This window comes from Rhinolophus sinicus, chromosome 3 (genome assembly GCF_057876585.1).
Source record: "Rhinolophus sinicus isolate RSI-liver-muscle chromosome 3, RSI-T2T, whole genome shotgun sequence".
In the NCBI taxonomy this organism is placed as follows: Eukaryota; Metazoa; Chordata; class Mammalia; order Chiroptera; family Rhinolophidae; genus Rhinolophus; species Rhinolophus sinicus.
Window position 1 is genome coordinate 188,602,640 of NC_142503.1, and position 16,853 is coordinate 188,619,492.

Here is a 16,853-nt window from a genome sequence, read left to right on the forward strand (position 1 = left end):
AACACAGAGATGTCGAGTGGGCAGTTTAAAACACAGAGCCGTGGGGGCTGAAGACACAGATTTAAATTCCTACTTCCAATCCTGCCTAACTCATTTTGAGACCTTAGGCAAATCAATTAACCTCTCTGGCTCTCTGTTATGGGTTGGAAAGTACGACATACCTTCTAGATCAGTCACACCATGATTGTGTCATTTCTACTCTAATGTAATTACTACCCACTCCCTCTGATTTTTATTCTATTTATGGGGCCCTTTTCACCTGAGGAAGAGGCACAACGTAGCAAACTATAAGAGAGAAGAGTTTTTATTAATGTGAGAGGAAAGTCAAGAGACTGAGAATCAAGAAGAGTCACCACCAATAAGGTCTAGTTTCAACAGACCTTATTGTTGAAACTATATGTGTATGGAATTCAACTTGCACATGGTCTACGCACCTATTCTGGATAAAATACTAGTCTACATAAGACAAGGGCTGTTAAGATGAATGAGAAAAGTCAAGCTATTTTCAAATTTTAACTACATTAGGAAACAGGTTTACTCCATTTTAAGCAAATCAGTCCCTTTTATATTTCCATGAGCACCGAGACAACATTCTCACAGTCTTGTTTTTATTGACAGTGTTTCCAGAGCATTCTCTCCCTGCTCCCACCATCTCATCCCAGTCTATGCAAACCCTACCCTGACAGCCCGGCTCAACTCTACAATAACCGAGAAAGCTTTGCCACATTTTCTCCTTTACTGAGTTGCCGCTCTCTGCACTAATTAATTAACTTATAATTTTGAATTGTTTAGTATTTGCATATGTGTGTTGAATCTTTTCCCAATTAGCTGTTCAAGCACCTTTCATTACTCCCATAGCTAACAAGCAGATGCACCCAGCGACATATCACCTAGCAAGTTAGGTGCCATAGAAGAAGTCACTTACCTAGATCACCTGTAACTCGGTAGGTGCCATTTGCAAAAATCCAGAAGAAAACGCCTCTGGCACTTCTAATCCATATACCACCTTTATTTACTCTTCCGGCAATGAACACACCTCCGTTTTCAGGGGTCTCTATGTAAACATCACACTTGATCCTCATATTGGACCTGCAGAATGAAACTGTTGGTTAGTGCTTTTAATTATGCCATTCCGAGTAGCACACATGTGTCATCATCTCACAGCCACATGTTTCCAAACTTCTAATTGAGGTGAAGATGTGATTTGCTAGGTCTGTGCTTGTAGCAGGAATGGGTTTCAAGAGTCTTCACGGATGATGGTTTTAAGTTTTACATGACTAGAGTCAAGTCATTTCATTGCCTCTTTTAGTGAGTTACTGGCAAATAATATTTACTGCTTTTAAGTTTCTTAAAAATACATTTCTTGTCTCTCTATAATAAAACTACTTCTCATCCTAATATTAAAAGGCACCATTTTTTTCTAGGAATACAGAAAAGGTGTCAGCACAATTCTGAACAAATAGGTTTATTACATTTCCATCAGCAAACAGAAGCAGTAAAGGCAAAGCTAGGGACTCTGGGAGAACATAAAGGACTCCAGGGCTAATTTCTACATTTAAGCCTAATAAGACTTAAAAACTCCAGAAGAAAGACCTAAAATTATTTGTCTGCAAAGACAGAGTCAACTCAATCTTGGCTCTACAGCAGGGTTTTCAAACGTGAGCAGCATTGAAATCCCCTGGAGAACTTGTTAAACTCAGTGTGCTGGCCCCACCCCACAGGGTCTGATTTGGTGGGTGTAGGGTGGGCACCTTGAATCTGCTGTGTAACGGACTCCGAGGTAATGCCGAGGCCGCTGATCCAGGAATCCCACTTTGAGGTCCATTTCCCCCTGCAGAGCATCTCTGTCTACACAGAGCAGTAAACCCCTAGTTCTGGGATCACTGATTGACAGCAGTATATCAAAGGAGGGCAAAGATTCAGCCAACCAGGAACCATCAGGGCTCTAACAGTGAGCTCTCCTCAGGCTTCCTTTTATAAATGCTACCGGAGACCTGCATGAAAAAACCACCATAAACCAACATGATCCCTGAAAATAACTCATCTCCTGCTCAAAAGCTAACTGCAAATGAGAAAGAAACCCTGAACACAACCAACTAATAAAGCAAGCAATTGATCTAAAATAAAACTAACACCACCAAGAAATATATTGGAAATGGTGCAGGGGAATGGATCTAGGAATATGTGGCTTTTACAGTTCTCAGTTTCTTCTTATCAGTGAATTGTGGACAGTGGAATTTTATATGTAAATGAAAATATAAAAAAGAAGCACCTGCAACAGGTACACAACAATAAGAGAAATCCACATTTAATCTTCTAATCAGAGCTGGGCTACTTTACAGGAAAATCAAATGCTAAGCAATGAAATCCCAGTCTCTCTTGTATATCTTCTCACAGTAGAGGGAGCGTTTCTCTCTGTAGATTATCACCACCATGAAACCACTAAGGACCAACATTGTTCCTTACATCCCTACCTCTTTTCTGGTTCATCAGAAGTTTGAAAGTACTACACATACGGTCAGCGCCACAAAAGTATTCTATGTAGAGTTAGAGTGAAAGAAGATCAAACTTCTTCCCTTTTTCTTTTTTTTTACATTACATTCCAGAATAAGTGATTCCGGCATCAAACTTGCAGGCAATTTTACGGATAATGAGTGAAATAGAATAAAAGGGTGGTTTAGTCTTCCATAACCATAATCTGTCAGTAGTGCTGAGAGAACAAAAACCAGCCAACATATTAAGCAAATTTGATCAAAGGGATGCAGAGTTCAGACGAGTGCAGCGAAAGGTAATTTTGCGACTGTTTCAGATCCCAACCAAAGCTTACTGACAAGATGGAAAGTCTTAAGGAGCTTTGGTCAAGTCTCCTTATAGCACCGTGCTGGTCCTTAACTACACCCAAGTGTGAGGGATGAAGTTCTACTCCAAACACAATTCTAACAGTTGATGGCACTGTGCGTACTTTGAGAGCTGATCTACTAAAACAGCACTATAGAGGAAGCACACTAATTTTCCCTTTCCTACTCTTAGGAAGAAAGACAGTGATTAACACGTTGTGTACGGATCACGAGAATCTTCGTTTTTTCTGAGCCATGCGTTAAGGACGGATAATGAGAATTTCAGAAGATTGGGCAGAGAGCAGTGAGAGGCCAAGACAGGGAGGTGAGACGAGTGGCAATAGGGAACCAGCTGTGAAAGTGCCTACGCAGCAGGCCCCCAAAGAAGACAATCCGGCCAGGCTCTCGGGAGATTTGGCCACGCATCATCTGGAGCCCATAGTGGGAAGAGGAAAGAAAAAATATCACACACGGGTGTGTAAAGTGTGCGCATCAAAAAAAGTGAGAAGTGAAACTCGGTACATATGCAATTTTTGCCGTGTCCCACTGCACAAAGGAAGCTGCTTTCTGCAGTATCACACCAGGAGGGATTACTAACATCATAGGTGAGTAAATCCTAAAAAATCCATAGAAAAATAATAAATGACATAGAAGCATTTACGCTTTAAAGAGAAGAGTGCATTTTAAAGTAGTTTCTTTTAAAAACCTGCCGGAACAGAGGGGTATGAGGGATTTAAACCCCACCGTACTCAACGTGTTAAAATGAGGTTCTGAAGTGTGGTCCAAAGAGCGTGGGCTACAGCACCAGACAGACCTGGCCTCTCCCTCTGTTTCTGGAACTTACAAGCGTGGGATTGTAGGCAAAGCTTACTCCGAAGCCTCAGGTTCCCAATCTGTAAGGTGCGAAGCTAAGACCAATGTCTAGTATCACTTAGTTTTCATTCCCTCCTTTCCCCACAGGAGGGCATCACAGCCAGAGAATAGAAATGAACACAGGAGGTGTGTGAAGCTCTGAAAAGATCTGGCTCCCTCAAATACAGGATGAGATACTGGGAAACAGCACAGAGTAAATAGGATGAGACCAAATTCTCAAGGGTCTTGGAAGTCAGGCATATAAGTAGAGAGAGATCTGATCTGGTAGCAGGGGAGGGTCACTGCGTGTTCCTGAGCCGTGGAATAACACAACGAAAGGAGGGTCTAAGAAAGGTGAAAACAGTCCATTCTTGACATGCATAATTGCTGTTCCCTGGTTCTTTTTCATTCAGAATATGTCACTCTTTCCCTCTGTCCCCTCATTTACCCATCCTCCTCCTCTTCCCCTCGTCCTTACCATCGCAATAGCAAAGCTTGAGCATTGCTATTTAAATACTGCAAAATCTCCAAAGTTATTACTATATCATTAAAGAGTCTCTCAATTTTTCTAGAGCCCCAGCCAGAAATAAAGAGAGCTTGGGTTCAGAGAGAGCCCTTCATAGTATTCATGGGTGTGGGGGTTAAGGGATGTTACAGAAATTCAAAGGCTTTATGTGGTGACTGGCTTCCAAACTAGTGCTCAAAATAACGGGACCCATCGCTTAGACACTTCAACCCCAGCCACTTGTCTCACAATCAGACCGTTAGTAACAAATAAGGAACTCATGAGCCCCACTGACGTGACCAGAAAATCCAGGTACTTTGTCTCTAAAAAGATGATGGGATAAATGGCATTTCTCTTGTTTAAAAAGACAAGCAACCAAAGTTATAAATTAGGGAAGAGTTCTCCGCTCTGCCCCTATAACACTCCATGGTGCTGTAAGGCTTCCAGAAACTCTGGATACCTAAAAATTTATATCAGAGCTTGGGACTAGAACTGGGATTTATAAAGGAAGTAAGACAATATAGATGAGATAAAGACTTTCTGCAGCATTCCACAGATAAACAGTTCAAGCTTCTTTTCAAAATTATCTTCCCTTACCTTTCCAATTTGCAAGGTACAGATAAGGCTGTTTGATGGTTTGAATAGTTACATCACTAAACCTGGAATGCCTGTGTTTCCTGTTTCACAGGGAATTATACTAGCTAAAAGAAAAGGCAGAGAAGAAACAACTGAAACAGGTATAATATACCTGTTATAATACGTTGGAATTCCATAGGTGACTTAAAGGAGAAGGTGAAATTTTGGTTCAGTTATTGTATTTTAAGTGAAGAATAAATATAATTTGTCTCTTTACCAGATGCCTACAGAAAAGAGTTGAATTCACTAAACAAATAAAAGCGGAATTGGTTTTTCCTGTTTCCATCTACTGTCACCTGGTAAATACATTTTCTACAAAGGCTAAAACACTGTAATTCCAGTGTGGATCCAGCAGGTGGCAACACCAGATCAACAAATCAAACATTTCAGCAAAACAAAAACAGAAACGACACGCAAATCACAAAGTCTGTTTATAAATAAACACTCAGTTATTATTGGGTCCAAAAGTCCTCAGTTTTTATATTAAAATCAGTCTGCTCCTGCAATAATCACTATTAAACTGGGCAAATCTGAGACAGGAAACTGAAGCAGCAAAACAATTGGCTAGTTTGTGGCCACCGTGATATTTAATAGTTATCCCACGCTTCCTAGGTTCTTGGACAAGGAGGGCTGTGGAACAGGCTTTGCTCCAGAATGTACCTGACAACATTGCAAGGTTATTTCAGTCAGATCTACGTTAAGAACACCGGTTTTACATACCATTTGTAATCTCCTATAACACTGATGGTGTTGGACGCGTCGGCAGCCCAGGTAATGGGGCGTTGATTGAGAACCTGGCGGAGTGTGAAGCGGTGCTCCCCAGGGTCTTCGGTGTTCATAAAATATTCAAACACGCCAGTCTGGTCAGCAAAATTAGGAGCTTCGCTAAAAAACGGGTAATCTGTTCGGGACATAATAAATTCTCTGTTTAATATCAAATCCCCACAGAATCTTTCCTCGCTCACATTTATACGGTACATTCTGAAACACTTCAAAAAGTTTTAAATGGGTAAATGATACTGATCACCAAAGTTTAGGGTTCAGATTAATAAAGAGATACTGATTTTTATATCATCCTTATTAAATTACCATACAGATCATTTCTGTATGGTAATTTAATAAGGATGATATAAAAATCAGTTTGACACACAGACTTTACTAATTTAATCCGTGCACTTAATTGCTTACGAGGAAAGACCATGAATTCTGGAGTAAGGCAGATCTGGGTTCAAATTCTAGCTCAGTCATTCCCCTTGGGCAAGTTGCTTAAAGCTCTGTTTCTTCTCAAGTTCCCTCATTTCTAAGTGGGGTAGAGGACAAGAGTAAAAAATGAATGTACATAGGGAGACCACCTCAGGGATGATGTAGATGCCTGATCACTGCACTGTACACCTGAAGCTGAACAATAACGAATGTCAACTACAATTTTATATGTATGTATATATAGTTACAAGAAGTGGAGGTATAACAGCATTAGGAATAGAAACAGTGGAAATGCAATGGCTGTGTGTGATGTCAGAGGGGTAGTAGATGGGGGGGGGGGGAGTTATCACTGTGTGAGGGATATAAATGATAAATGTCTATTACATTGTTTTGTACACCTGAAACTAATTAAAAAAAAAAAGCTATCAGGAGGATTCACAAAATAAATACATGTAACCACTGGAAAAAAATAATGAATGTACATAAGTGTGTATTTAAGCCAGCACCTAACAAGGGCTCAATAAGAGATAGTTTTGTTATTTCTAATATCTGTCAAGCAAGGTTCTAAATCACTGGTCAGTCATCACAGCTAGAAAACACTAGAAAAGGCTTACTATGCCAAACACAGAATTTAGAAATTACACATTTTCTTCTTTTTCTAAAATGGAATAAAAATCGGTTTTGAGCCTAAGCTATCTATCAATCTCTTCTTAGTTTTATTAAATTAGAGTCTCATGATGATGAAGGATATAGAAGAGCAATTTTATTCGCAATATCTTATAGCTATTTTGCACTTCATGATTTTCCAAGGGTTTTCACATTCATCACATCATTTCAGATGTTAAGAATCATATAAAGTAGTTCCAAAGCCTTTAATTTTCAGTTTTTAGTTTATCATGTAGCCAATAATGCATTACATTTTAGATGTGAAGGCTTAGAAATGCCCTTCAGTCTTCAGGTCACAGAATACGTAGTTTTGGTGTTGGCTGAAGTTCCTCAATCTCATGAACTAGGCCAGCTCCCGCTCAGACTCCTCATCCACTGAAGGCAGAAGAGTTACCTTTACTGCCAGAGAACTGAGCAACCTATTGCTAGGACATTCGTGGTTGACAAAATTAATGGGTTCATCTAAGAAGTCATTCCAGAGAGCAGTAAGAAAACAAAGCACCAAGCTCCCCTGAGGGCCACTGCTGTCTGTGTTAGCCAAAGAACTGAGAGGATTCTGGTCCAAAGGGCCTTATACTCCACTCAACCAGGAGTTCGTTTCCTGGGAAGGGGAGCTAAGACCCTGTGGCAGTGACCACGGGGAGGGGGCGGTAGGAATCTCCACCAGTGGTGGAACGAGCAGCCCTGAGGCAAAAGGCAGTTTGAGTCTCTCCAGCAATGTCAATCTCCCTCCCTACTTCTTTCCTATAGGTCCTAGGAGCAGAGAAAAGAGCCACCTGACCCTGTCTGTGAGGTCGTAATGCTATATAATGACACTTGTCGCTTGCTGAGTGATCTAGGAAAATAACCACAATGCACTGCCTTCTAACTCTTCAAACAGTTTTCCTAAATTGCCTATAATCAAAAGCTTTTTCTAATAGCCTTAGGGCAGATCTTCCCAAAAAATCAGGAGAGAGCAAATTTAAAACTCCCAAGCCTAGCTAGACAATGAGTTGGATTACCCAAGGATAACAGAACTGCCAATCAGCACTCAGTCTGCTAGCACTGAGGGAAGACATGTATTAATGTTCCTTAACCTCCACACAAAAGGGCTGTGTCAATAACGGCTTTCATGGGATATGGACAACAGGGCTTAGCAGTGTGTCATGAACCGTAAGTTTCACCCCAAAACAAGTTAAAATGATAGCTTTCATTCTTACAGTGTCCTCTAAGTTTTTTCTGGCACTGAAAAATACAGGGTCCTCAAGTTGAGATTCACCGTGAAATAACACAAAAGTTAAGTCTCGTTTACCACACAGAGATTTAGAGCTAAATGAATGTACTTTTCACAGCCACTCTGTCATGCACTGGCTTGTCAGGTAGAAATCTTCCCACTACTGCTAAAAATGAAAACCAAGTTAAGTTTTAGTGGGGGAAAAAAAAAAACCTTACCGACATTGAAATCGTCTTTATAGATACGTGGGAAGGGCTGGGACTTGGGAGGCAGGGGATAGCTGCCTTTGCTACCACTGGTGAGCGTCGTGAGTGTGAATAGCTCGTCCTCTTGCAGTTCAAGGGTGAAACTGCCATTGCTGTCCAGGAGCTGAAAGAGAAAACGTCGGGTTCAAGGATAGGTGCTTTGGCTCATCTCATTGGGGCAAAACAGCTTTTTAAAAAACTAAGCTTAAAGATAAGCCAAACTCATTTTTGTTTACATATCCTAACCATTTGTAAAGGGCACACCCAATATCAAGACCCTCGGAATATTTTTTAAGTTATTTTGAAGACTTTATAAAATTATACTTTATGGAAAGTATTTTAAAAGCGTTTCACTACATGGAGAGAAGGGAGTCTGGATGAACCCCAAATCTATTTCTATTGGCCTGTTCTTTTCCATTAGACTGTAAGCTCCTTAACGCTTATATATATTCAACACACATAACTAAGAAAACTGCTTATTTTTTAGGACTTTACTAATTTTTTTACTAAGGTACAAAAATCCATAAAAATCTCACTGTTGACCCAGATATTACTCACAGAAAACCTTTTACTATTAAGGTCCAACTTATTGTATGTTCAATATGTATTTCCATTAGCAAGTTAGGTTTATATCACATTTGTGATCTTAGCAACTCAATCTCTTTGAGGCACAATTTCCTCATCTACAAAAAGAGGGGGCAAGTACATACTTCATTGGGCTGTAGTGAGGATTAAATGAGATAATGTATATAATAAAGTGCTCTTAGCTCAGTGTGTGACCTACAAGAAACACGCCCTCTATCACACCTGTTCTAGGCTAAATGTAGACCTCTTAAGACACTGGAATTTGCATTAGATGTATGACCATTTTATGAAATTTGAGAAGCTTTGTTTTTCTACTTTGAACTAAAGGAGTTTATACCATATCTTTGCTTTAATGATAAATTACTGGTCAGATCTATGAAATATCTAATACCAAATTCTTGCTCTGAAATAACCCCAAATTATATTATTTTTCCCATGAGGAAAATCAATTTTATTATGTTATTTCTAACAATTGGTTGCATAAAAAGTAGACCATTCTCTTTTTTTTTTTAATGTAATATATAATGGGTGTTTAATCATTGACAGTGACTGATGGATTCACAGAATATTAATGATTACCAGGAAAAGTAGCAGATCTGTGTCACTAGATGAAGTAATGCACTTGACTAGGCCAATTCACTCTTTGAAACATTTCCCTATAAACCACCACGTACTAAGCACTAGAGTAGGCACCTGAGGTAAAAAGCTAAATAAGGCCGGGCTTCAGTCCCCAAGGGGACCGGTGTCATGGGAAAGTGTTTAGATAAGCACATATTCCTACGTGGCTGTGAGCTAAGACTGGTGGTAATGCCCCAAAGTGACACCTGAGCTGAGTCTTGAAGAAGAATGTCAAAGACATGTGGAGAAGGCACCCTAAGAGGAAGAAAAAGCATGTGCACAGTCACAGAAGTAATTGAATTGGCATGCCATGCTCTGAAAAATGCAAGAAGTTTAGTCTGTGAGGCCAGGTTAGTAGGACATGCATCTAGAAAGGAAAGCAGTGTTTCACCTCCTGAGAAGATCACAAGGGTCACGGGCTACACTAAGGGGTGTGAACTTAGAGGAAAAATCACTGAGGCCCTTTGAGCAAGAGATTGATAAAAATCAGATCTGCCGCTTAGACACATCACTTCGGTGGCAGTGCGATGCATGGATGGCCCAGAGAGAGTCAGATTGGAAGTTGGATAAACAGGAGGTTGTTTCCAAAATCCAGGAAAGAGATAATGAGGAACTGAAGCAAGCAGTGGGAACGGAGAATAAGGAACGGGTAAGAGAAATGTGGATGATAGAATCGACTACACTTGATTAGCGGTAGCATATAAAGGGTGAGTGGGAAAGACAAAGTTTCAAATGAGACTCAAATTTCTGAGTTGGGTAGTCAAACGATAGTGGTGCCATTCACCAAGACAAACTAAATACCTGAAAAAACAAACACACCTATAAAACACAATCTTCTATATTGCCATGAAGAAGGTTTCTATTTAAAAAAAAAAAAAACTGCTGGGGACAATTTTATCTCTATTATGCTTCAGCCATAAAATCAATTATAAACTTAAAAATTCTTAATTGTTAATCAAATTTATTTTCCCTTTTACTGTTCAAAATATAGAAATTTATTTTAAAGCTACCCATAGAGAATCCAGTTGTTTAAAAAGAAATCTCTCAGATGACTTTCCAAGCTTGGTATACCACACCTGTAGCTCTGGTATTTTACTCTGAGGAGAAAACACACAAAAAGACAGAGTTAAGTGGTTTATCACACCCTCTTTGAGAATTTCCAAAATCAGTACCAGCAAGAATAAACTAATGAGAATATGCACTCTATTTCTATTTACCAAAAGACCCACCTCGAATTTTAAATAGTAACATTTTGAAAGGAGGAAGGTATTATTCAAGCAAACATTTTATTTTCTGTAAATCTACAGACTTTTGGCAAATGTTTAAAAAGATTTTAGTGTCTTCGCTTCAAAGCTACTCATTATTGTGCCTGTGTTAAAAGCTCTTTAAGAATGTCCTGGTATTAAAAAACAATTCTCAGGCAATTAGTAGTCCGGAAGTGTACTGTATTTTCTGTATTTAAATCTAACAGTAGGTAGAAATAGCTAGAATCTGGTTTCTGGTTTAGTGTGTGTGTGTGTGTGTGTGTGTGTGTGTGTGTGTGTGTGTGTGTGTGTTTTGTACAGAGTACTGTAAAGATAAATGTTTGAAAGTTCCTTAGATAACATAATTGATGCTTTGACCAATAAGAATGACTTTCTTACAAGTGACTTTGGTTAAATGTTCTTCAAAGCCATGGAGTCTTACCTCCTAGTGGCTTCTTTAGTGTTTGACTAAAACCAATCAGCAGATAGAAGACACCAGGCATTTATCCATTCATATGCAAACTCTTAATAACCATAACATGAGACTTCACTTAAGAACTGCTAGCCTGTGATAAAATATATAAATTCTCAAAAGAAAATAATGCCCCACATATTTACTTACAAAAGAACCCTTAAGAACGAAGGTAGCAAATTGGTGAGACACATTGAAATAAGGAAGAAGAGGCCGTATGCACTTAGAATGTGTATGGCTCTGAGGAAAGAAAAAAAAAATCACCAAGTTATCCAAATGATATACAAAGCATCTTATGGGGAAAAAATTAAACATGTAGTGCACCAAGATTAACAGAAATGGCACACAAATAAGTTTATTACTAATTTTTAAAGACATTTTTTAACATAACCTTTATTCAATGTCTATTGTGTATGCCTAGTCAAAGTCAAGCTTATTGGCATTTGACTGAGTCAAACTTTTAATTCAAAGCTAAATACCTGTCATTTCACAGCTCACACAGATTAATTTTTATGTTATAACTATTTTCCAAGTAAAATACATCCACTAAAAAGCAAATGCTTGGGATGCTTTTACTGAAAAGGCATCTCATCTAAGTACAACCTTCAAGTACACAACTAAGTTCAGCTAAATAGATATAACAGTAGTTCTCACATTTCCAACATAATTTTTTACTAAATAGTCACTACTATGGGCTTGAATCAAAAGAAGTATGCTCCATAATCCCTACTCGAAGAGACTCAACAATCACAGAGCACTAGAAGTATAAGGTTCTGGGCCAGGCTTCATAGAAAATTTAAAAATTACAATTATTATTAGAGATGTTAATACCCTATCCTCAGCATTTGATATACAGCCAGATGGAAAATCAGCAAGAATATAGGCGATTTGCACAACCCTACCAAGCAAGTAACTTAGATGTCTACCTGGATGGATATCTATAGATCATGTCATCCAGCAACAACAAAATGTATATTCCTTTCAAGTGCACAAAGAACATTTACGAAGATATACCATATTCTTACCCATAAAAGAAGTCTCAGTAAATTCAGAAAGATTCAAGTCACACAAAGTATGTTCTCTAACCATAATAGAATTAAATCACAAACGAGTAACAGAAAAACCTGTGAAAAAACTCCAAAATATTTTAAAATTAATAAATTACTAAATAATCCATGGCTCAAAGAAAAAATGAAAAGGGAAATTAGAAAGAATTTTGAGCTATATGAAAATAAAAATAATGTATCAACATTTGTGGGATGCCACTAAAGCAGAACTTAGGAGAAAATTTATAGCACTAAACACCTAGATTAGAAAAGAAGAAGGGATTTGAGACTTCAGCTTCCACCTTAAGGTACTATGCAAAGAGAAACAAATTAAAACCAAAGTAATCAGAAGAAAGAAAATAATAAAAATCAAAGGACAAACCAATTAAACAAAACCCAGAAAAACAAGAAAGAATAATCAAGAAATCAAAAGCTGATTCTTTGAGAAAATCAATAAAATAGATAAACTTCAAAATGTTAAATATAGAGTTACCAACTGACCCAGTAAATCCACTCCTCAATATTTATTTACTCAAGAGAAATGAGAGCACATGTCCACAGAAAAACTTATACACAAATGTTAATCTCAGCATTATTCAGAATACCCACAAATTGAAAACAATCCAAGCATACATCAACTTATAAATGCATAAACAAAATGTCATATATCCATACAATGAAATGTACAGGCATAAAAATAATGAAATACGGATATAGAACTATGAAAACATTAAGTGAAGGAAGCCAGACACAAAAAGCCACAGATGTACAATTCAATTTATATGAAATGTCAAATCCACAGAGATAAAAAGTAGACTAGTAGTGGGGCGGCCAGATGGCTCAGTTGGTTAGAGCGCGAGCTCTGACCAACAGAGTTGCCAGTTCGATTCCCACATGGGCCAGTGAGCTGCATCCTCCACAACTAGACTGAAGACAACGAGCTACCCCTGAGCTTCCAGAGGGGCGGCCAGATAGCTCAGCTGGTTATAGCACGAGCTCTTAACAAGAAGGTTGCCGGTACAGTTCCCACATGGGATTGTGGGCTGTGACCCCTGCAACTAAGGTTGAAAACAGCAATTGGACATTGAGCTGAGCTGCGCCCTCCACAACTAGATTGAAGGAAAATGACTTGGAGCTGATGGGCCCTGGAGAAACACACTGTTCCCCAATAAAAATAAAAATAAAATGTAGACTAGTGGTTGCCAGGGGATGATGGAATGGGAAGTGATTGCTAATGAGTATGGGGTTACCTTTTGGGGTGATGAAAGTGTTCTGGAATTGCATAGTTGCACAACTCTGTGAATATACTAAAAACCACTGAACTGGACACTTCAAAGGGTGACTTTCATAGTATGTGTACTAAAGTTCAACTTAAAATTTAATTAATATAATTCATTAATTTAGCAAACAAACAAAAATCCATATGATGCTTCCAATAAATACAGAAAAACGTGACAAAATCCAACATCCATTCATGATTAAAAAACAAAAAGATAGGAATAGAGTAGAACTTCATCCTGATAAAGGATGTGTATGGAAAACATCATACTTAATGGTAAAAGACTCAATGCTTTTCTCCTAAGAGCAGATAAGATAGGGATATCTGCTCCCACTGCTGCCATTCAACATTGTATTGGAGATTCTAGCCAGTCCAATCAAGCAAGAAAAAGAAATAAAATATATTCATATTGGAAAGGAAGGTGTAAAATTATTTTTATTTGCAGATCATCTATGAAGAAAATCCCATGGAATTTACCAAAAAAGCTACTAGAATTATACATGAGCTTAGCAAGTTGGCAGAAAACAAGATCATTATACAAAAACATGTATTACTATACATTAGCCACTAATAAAATTAAAATTTTTAAAAATATTATTTACAATAGAATGGAAAATGTGAACTAGCTAAAATTTTGACAAAAGATGTTGAAAGAGCTGTACGCTGAAAACTACAAAATGCTATTGAGAAATTAAAGAAAACTTAAATAAGTCTGAGGATATGCCTAGTTAAAGGGTTGAAAGTCTTGATGTTCTTCAGATATCAATTGTCCCCAAATTGGGCTAGAGATTCAAGGCAATCCCAATCAAAATCCGAGCAGGCTGTTTTTTTTCTTTTTTGTAGAAATTGACAAGCTGATTCTAAAATGCACATCGCAATGCAAATAGCCTAGAATTGCCAAAACAACTTGGAAAAAGAACAGAGAGGGTTAATGATACCTGTTTTCTAGGAATTATTATATATACAGACTGAACAGATGCACAAAAAAGTCTTCTATGAGCTTCCTTTTCCTGACTAAAAGCAGCAACCTGTAGGAAATAAGACTGCCATAAATTCCTCTTCAGGCTGGATCTACCCCCAGAAACGAGGAATAAGAATAAAACCTACAGCAAGTCTCCAGTTTTATGGCCCTGAAGGAGAGGAAACGACCACTCATCCCAGTACACGCAAACACTATCACGGATTTTTTTATCCTTTGTTCTCCTGAAAACCCATTTTTCTTTCCAAAGTCATTTATTTTCCATAAGTGCCCCTTCTACCTGTCCCCATTATCTACTAAACTAGGTCTACAAACCGAAATTCTAATCACCCCTATGAGTTACTCATCACTGTGTTTCTCCCACATGTCTATGCATGCACAAATAAATTGTTTTGTTTGCTCCTTTTACTCTTTTATCAGTTTAATTTTTGGGGGGTCCCAGCTACCGAACCTGAAAGGGTATAGGATAAAGTTTCCTCATCCCCTATACTGTTTATTATATGTCAATTATACTTTAAAAATTTGTTTAAAAAAAAAAGGTGTTCAATGTGTTTTATACTGTTTTTGAAACACTAACAAAGCGAGTTAATCCAAAAACAAAAACAAAGAATTACCATAGTTTCAATGATGATGGTAAGGTTACCTAAGCCATCAGTCAGAGCTACGTAGCTTCCTCCTTTCTCTAAATGGCCAACTGTCTTCAGGTAATACCAACCTGGTTGAGTAAACTGAGTGGTATGAGCTACAGAAAAGCAAAGAAAGACTCAAATAAGATTTAAAAATGGTGATAACAGGGTTTCTTTTAAACAAAAACATTGTCTACTGATTTGAGTCCGATTAAGTCTAAAAGCTATTTACTCTGGAAAAAATACTTGCCAACCCCGTGTTCCAGCTTTGGACTAATTAGTCTAGTTAAATGGTACAATTGTGGGAAGATTCTTAGAATGACTGGCAAAAATAAATGAACCATACTCTATCAGTTCAAGAATATTGATGGCCTTTTTTTCCAAGAGTAAAATAAAGTTATCCCCTCCCAACCTTTCTTCACCTCTATTTCACCAATCCTAATATAACTACAAAAAAATGAAGTTTAAACAGTTAATAATGCATTTCAAAAACTAAGCTTTATGGTTTCAAATGAGCTTATTTCTACAACATATAGTTATTAGGCACCTCCAAAGCTGGCCCTGAAAATGTGCTGAGCAATATTCCATGTCCCAACCCCACCCCCCAAAAAATCAATTTCAGCATTTAAGGATTTAACCAAGATATACGCCAAAGTAACATATTGATTATTTTTAATTAAAGTTACTTGAGCAACAGCCAATGCGAGGACATTCTGACCCTCCTCTCTGTCCCCTGAAAGCAGGAAATAAATCTCCCCTATGAAAGGCAGAGACGTCCTTATTGCCTGAGACAGGAAACTCAGAGCCCAGAAAGCTGTGTAAGGGAACCGCTTAGTTTCCTCACTAACTACTGCAGGCTTATTTTGTTGCCTTGTGAATCTTCACAGATTCTTTGTTTCTTTGTCTAAAATGTGTATCAACAGCTTGCTTTAGTCACTTCTTAGGTCCCATGTTTGTGAAACTTCCCTATGTACAAAATTAAATTTGTTGTTTTTTTCCCTGCTATTAATCTGTCTTGTATCTATTTAATTATTAGACAGCCAAAAGAACCAAGAGGGTTAGGGAAAAATGTTCCCCCTCCCTGACAATCCCCTCTCAGTGTTTTCTGCTTTATCTGTTAGAAAGGAATTTAAGGAGTGAGAGATGGCGTCAGAACCACACCTGATACCCAGATAGGAGACTCTACCACGTAATGCCCACTCCATGGCTCCTGAGCAGTCATCAGTCCACAGCGCCCATATGGCAACTGTTCGTAGTAACTAGCCACCAAATTCCAAGCGATTGTTCTAAAAGATTTGTTTGATAAAAAGAGAAACGACAAAACAGCTTGTGATCAAAATGTAAATGTCTAGAAGCCTATATAGTAAAAAGACCTTAACATAGTTTATATAAATATATGCAAATAACCAAAAAATGACCACCCAAAGAAAGAAAATATAAGCTGCCTACATTCACTCATGTTTTGAAAAATCCAGTGCTGGATGCATCTAAATATTTTAATGGTGAATCGCATAATAAAACAATATAGATATATGAGGTATGCAATTTTTACCGAACAATGGTGTAACCAGAAGATGGATCATGCCCTACCAGTACCAGACATGTCATAAATCTGAGTCAAATATAAAGGCTTTCATCCATACCTGCTTTCCTACTGACAGTCAGCCTTCTTAACGCCCCAGTTTCATGACATAGTTTTATGAGTTTGACTCGGAGCTGTTGCAAAGTTTTACAAATGAGAACTCTGAGAGTCTGACTGCCTAGGTTCAAATCATGGTTCCACCACTTACCCTCTCTGGACCTCAGTTTCCTCATCTGTAAAATGAGGATAATAATTGTACCTAGCT

General features: G+C 38.1%; 1 protein-coding gene across 2 annotated transcripts in view; it reads right to left on the minus strand.

The window, feature by feature from the left end:
• Nucleotides 1–16,853, minus strand: part of GALC (galactosylceramidase) — a 50,779-nt gene that overhangs the window by 6,570 nt on the left and 27,356 nt on the right. For both annotated transcript variants that reach the window (XM_019744385.3, XM_074327084.2), the window contains 7 exons: nt 16,168–16,292; nt 14,995–15,122; nt 11,227–11,316; nt 10,371–10,457; nt 8,131–8,281; nt 5,551–5,731; nt 926–1,089 (listed from right to left, as the gene is read on the minus strand). In XM_019744385.3, coding sequence (XP_019599944.2) covers nt 926–1,089; nt 5,551–5,731; nt 8,131–8,281; nt 10,371–10,457; nt 11,227–11,316; nt 14,995–15,122; nt 16,168–16,292 — 926 coding nt within the window. The remainder of the gene's footprint in view (nt 1–925; nt 1,090–5,550; nt 5,732–8,130; nt 8,282–10,370; nt 10,458–11,226; nt 11,317–14,994; nt 15,123–16,167; nt 16,293–16,853) is intronic.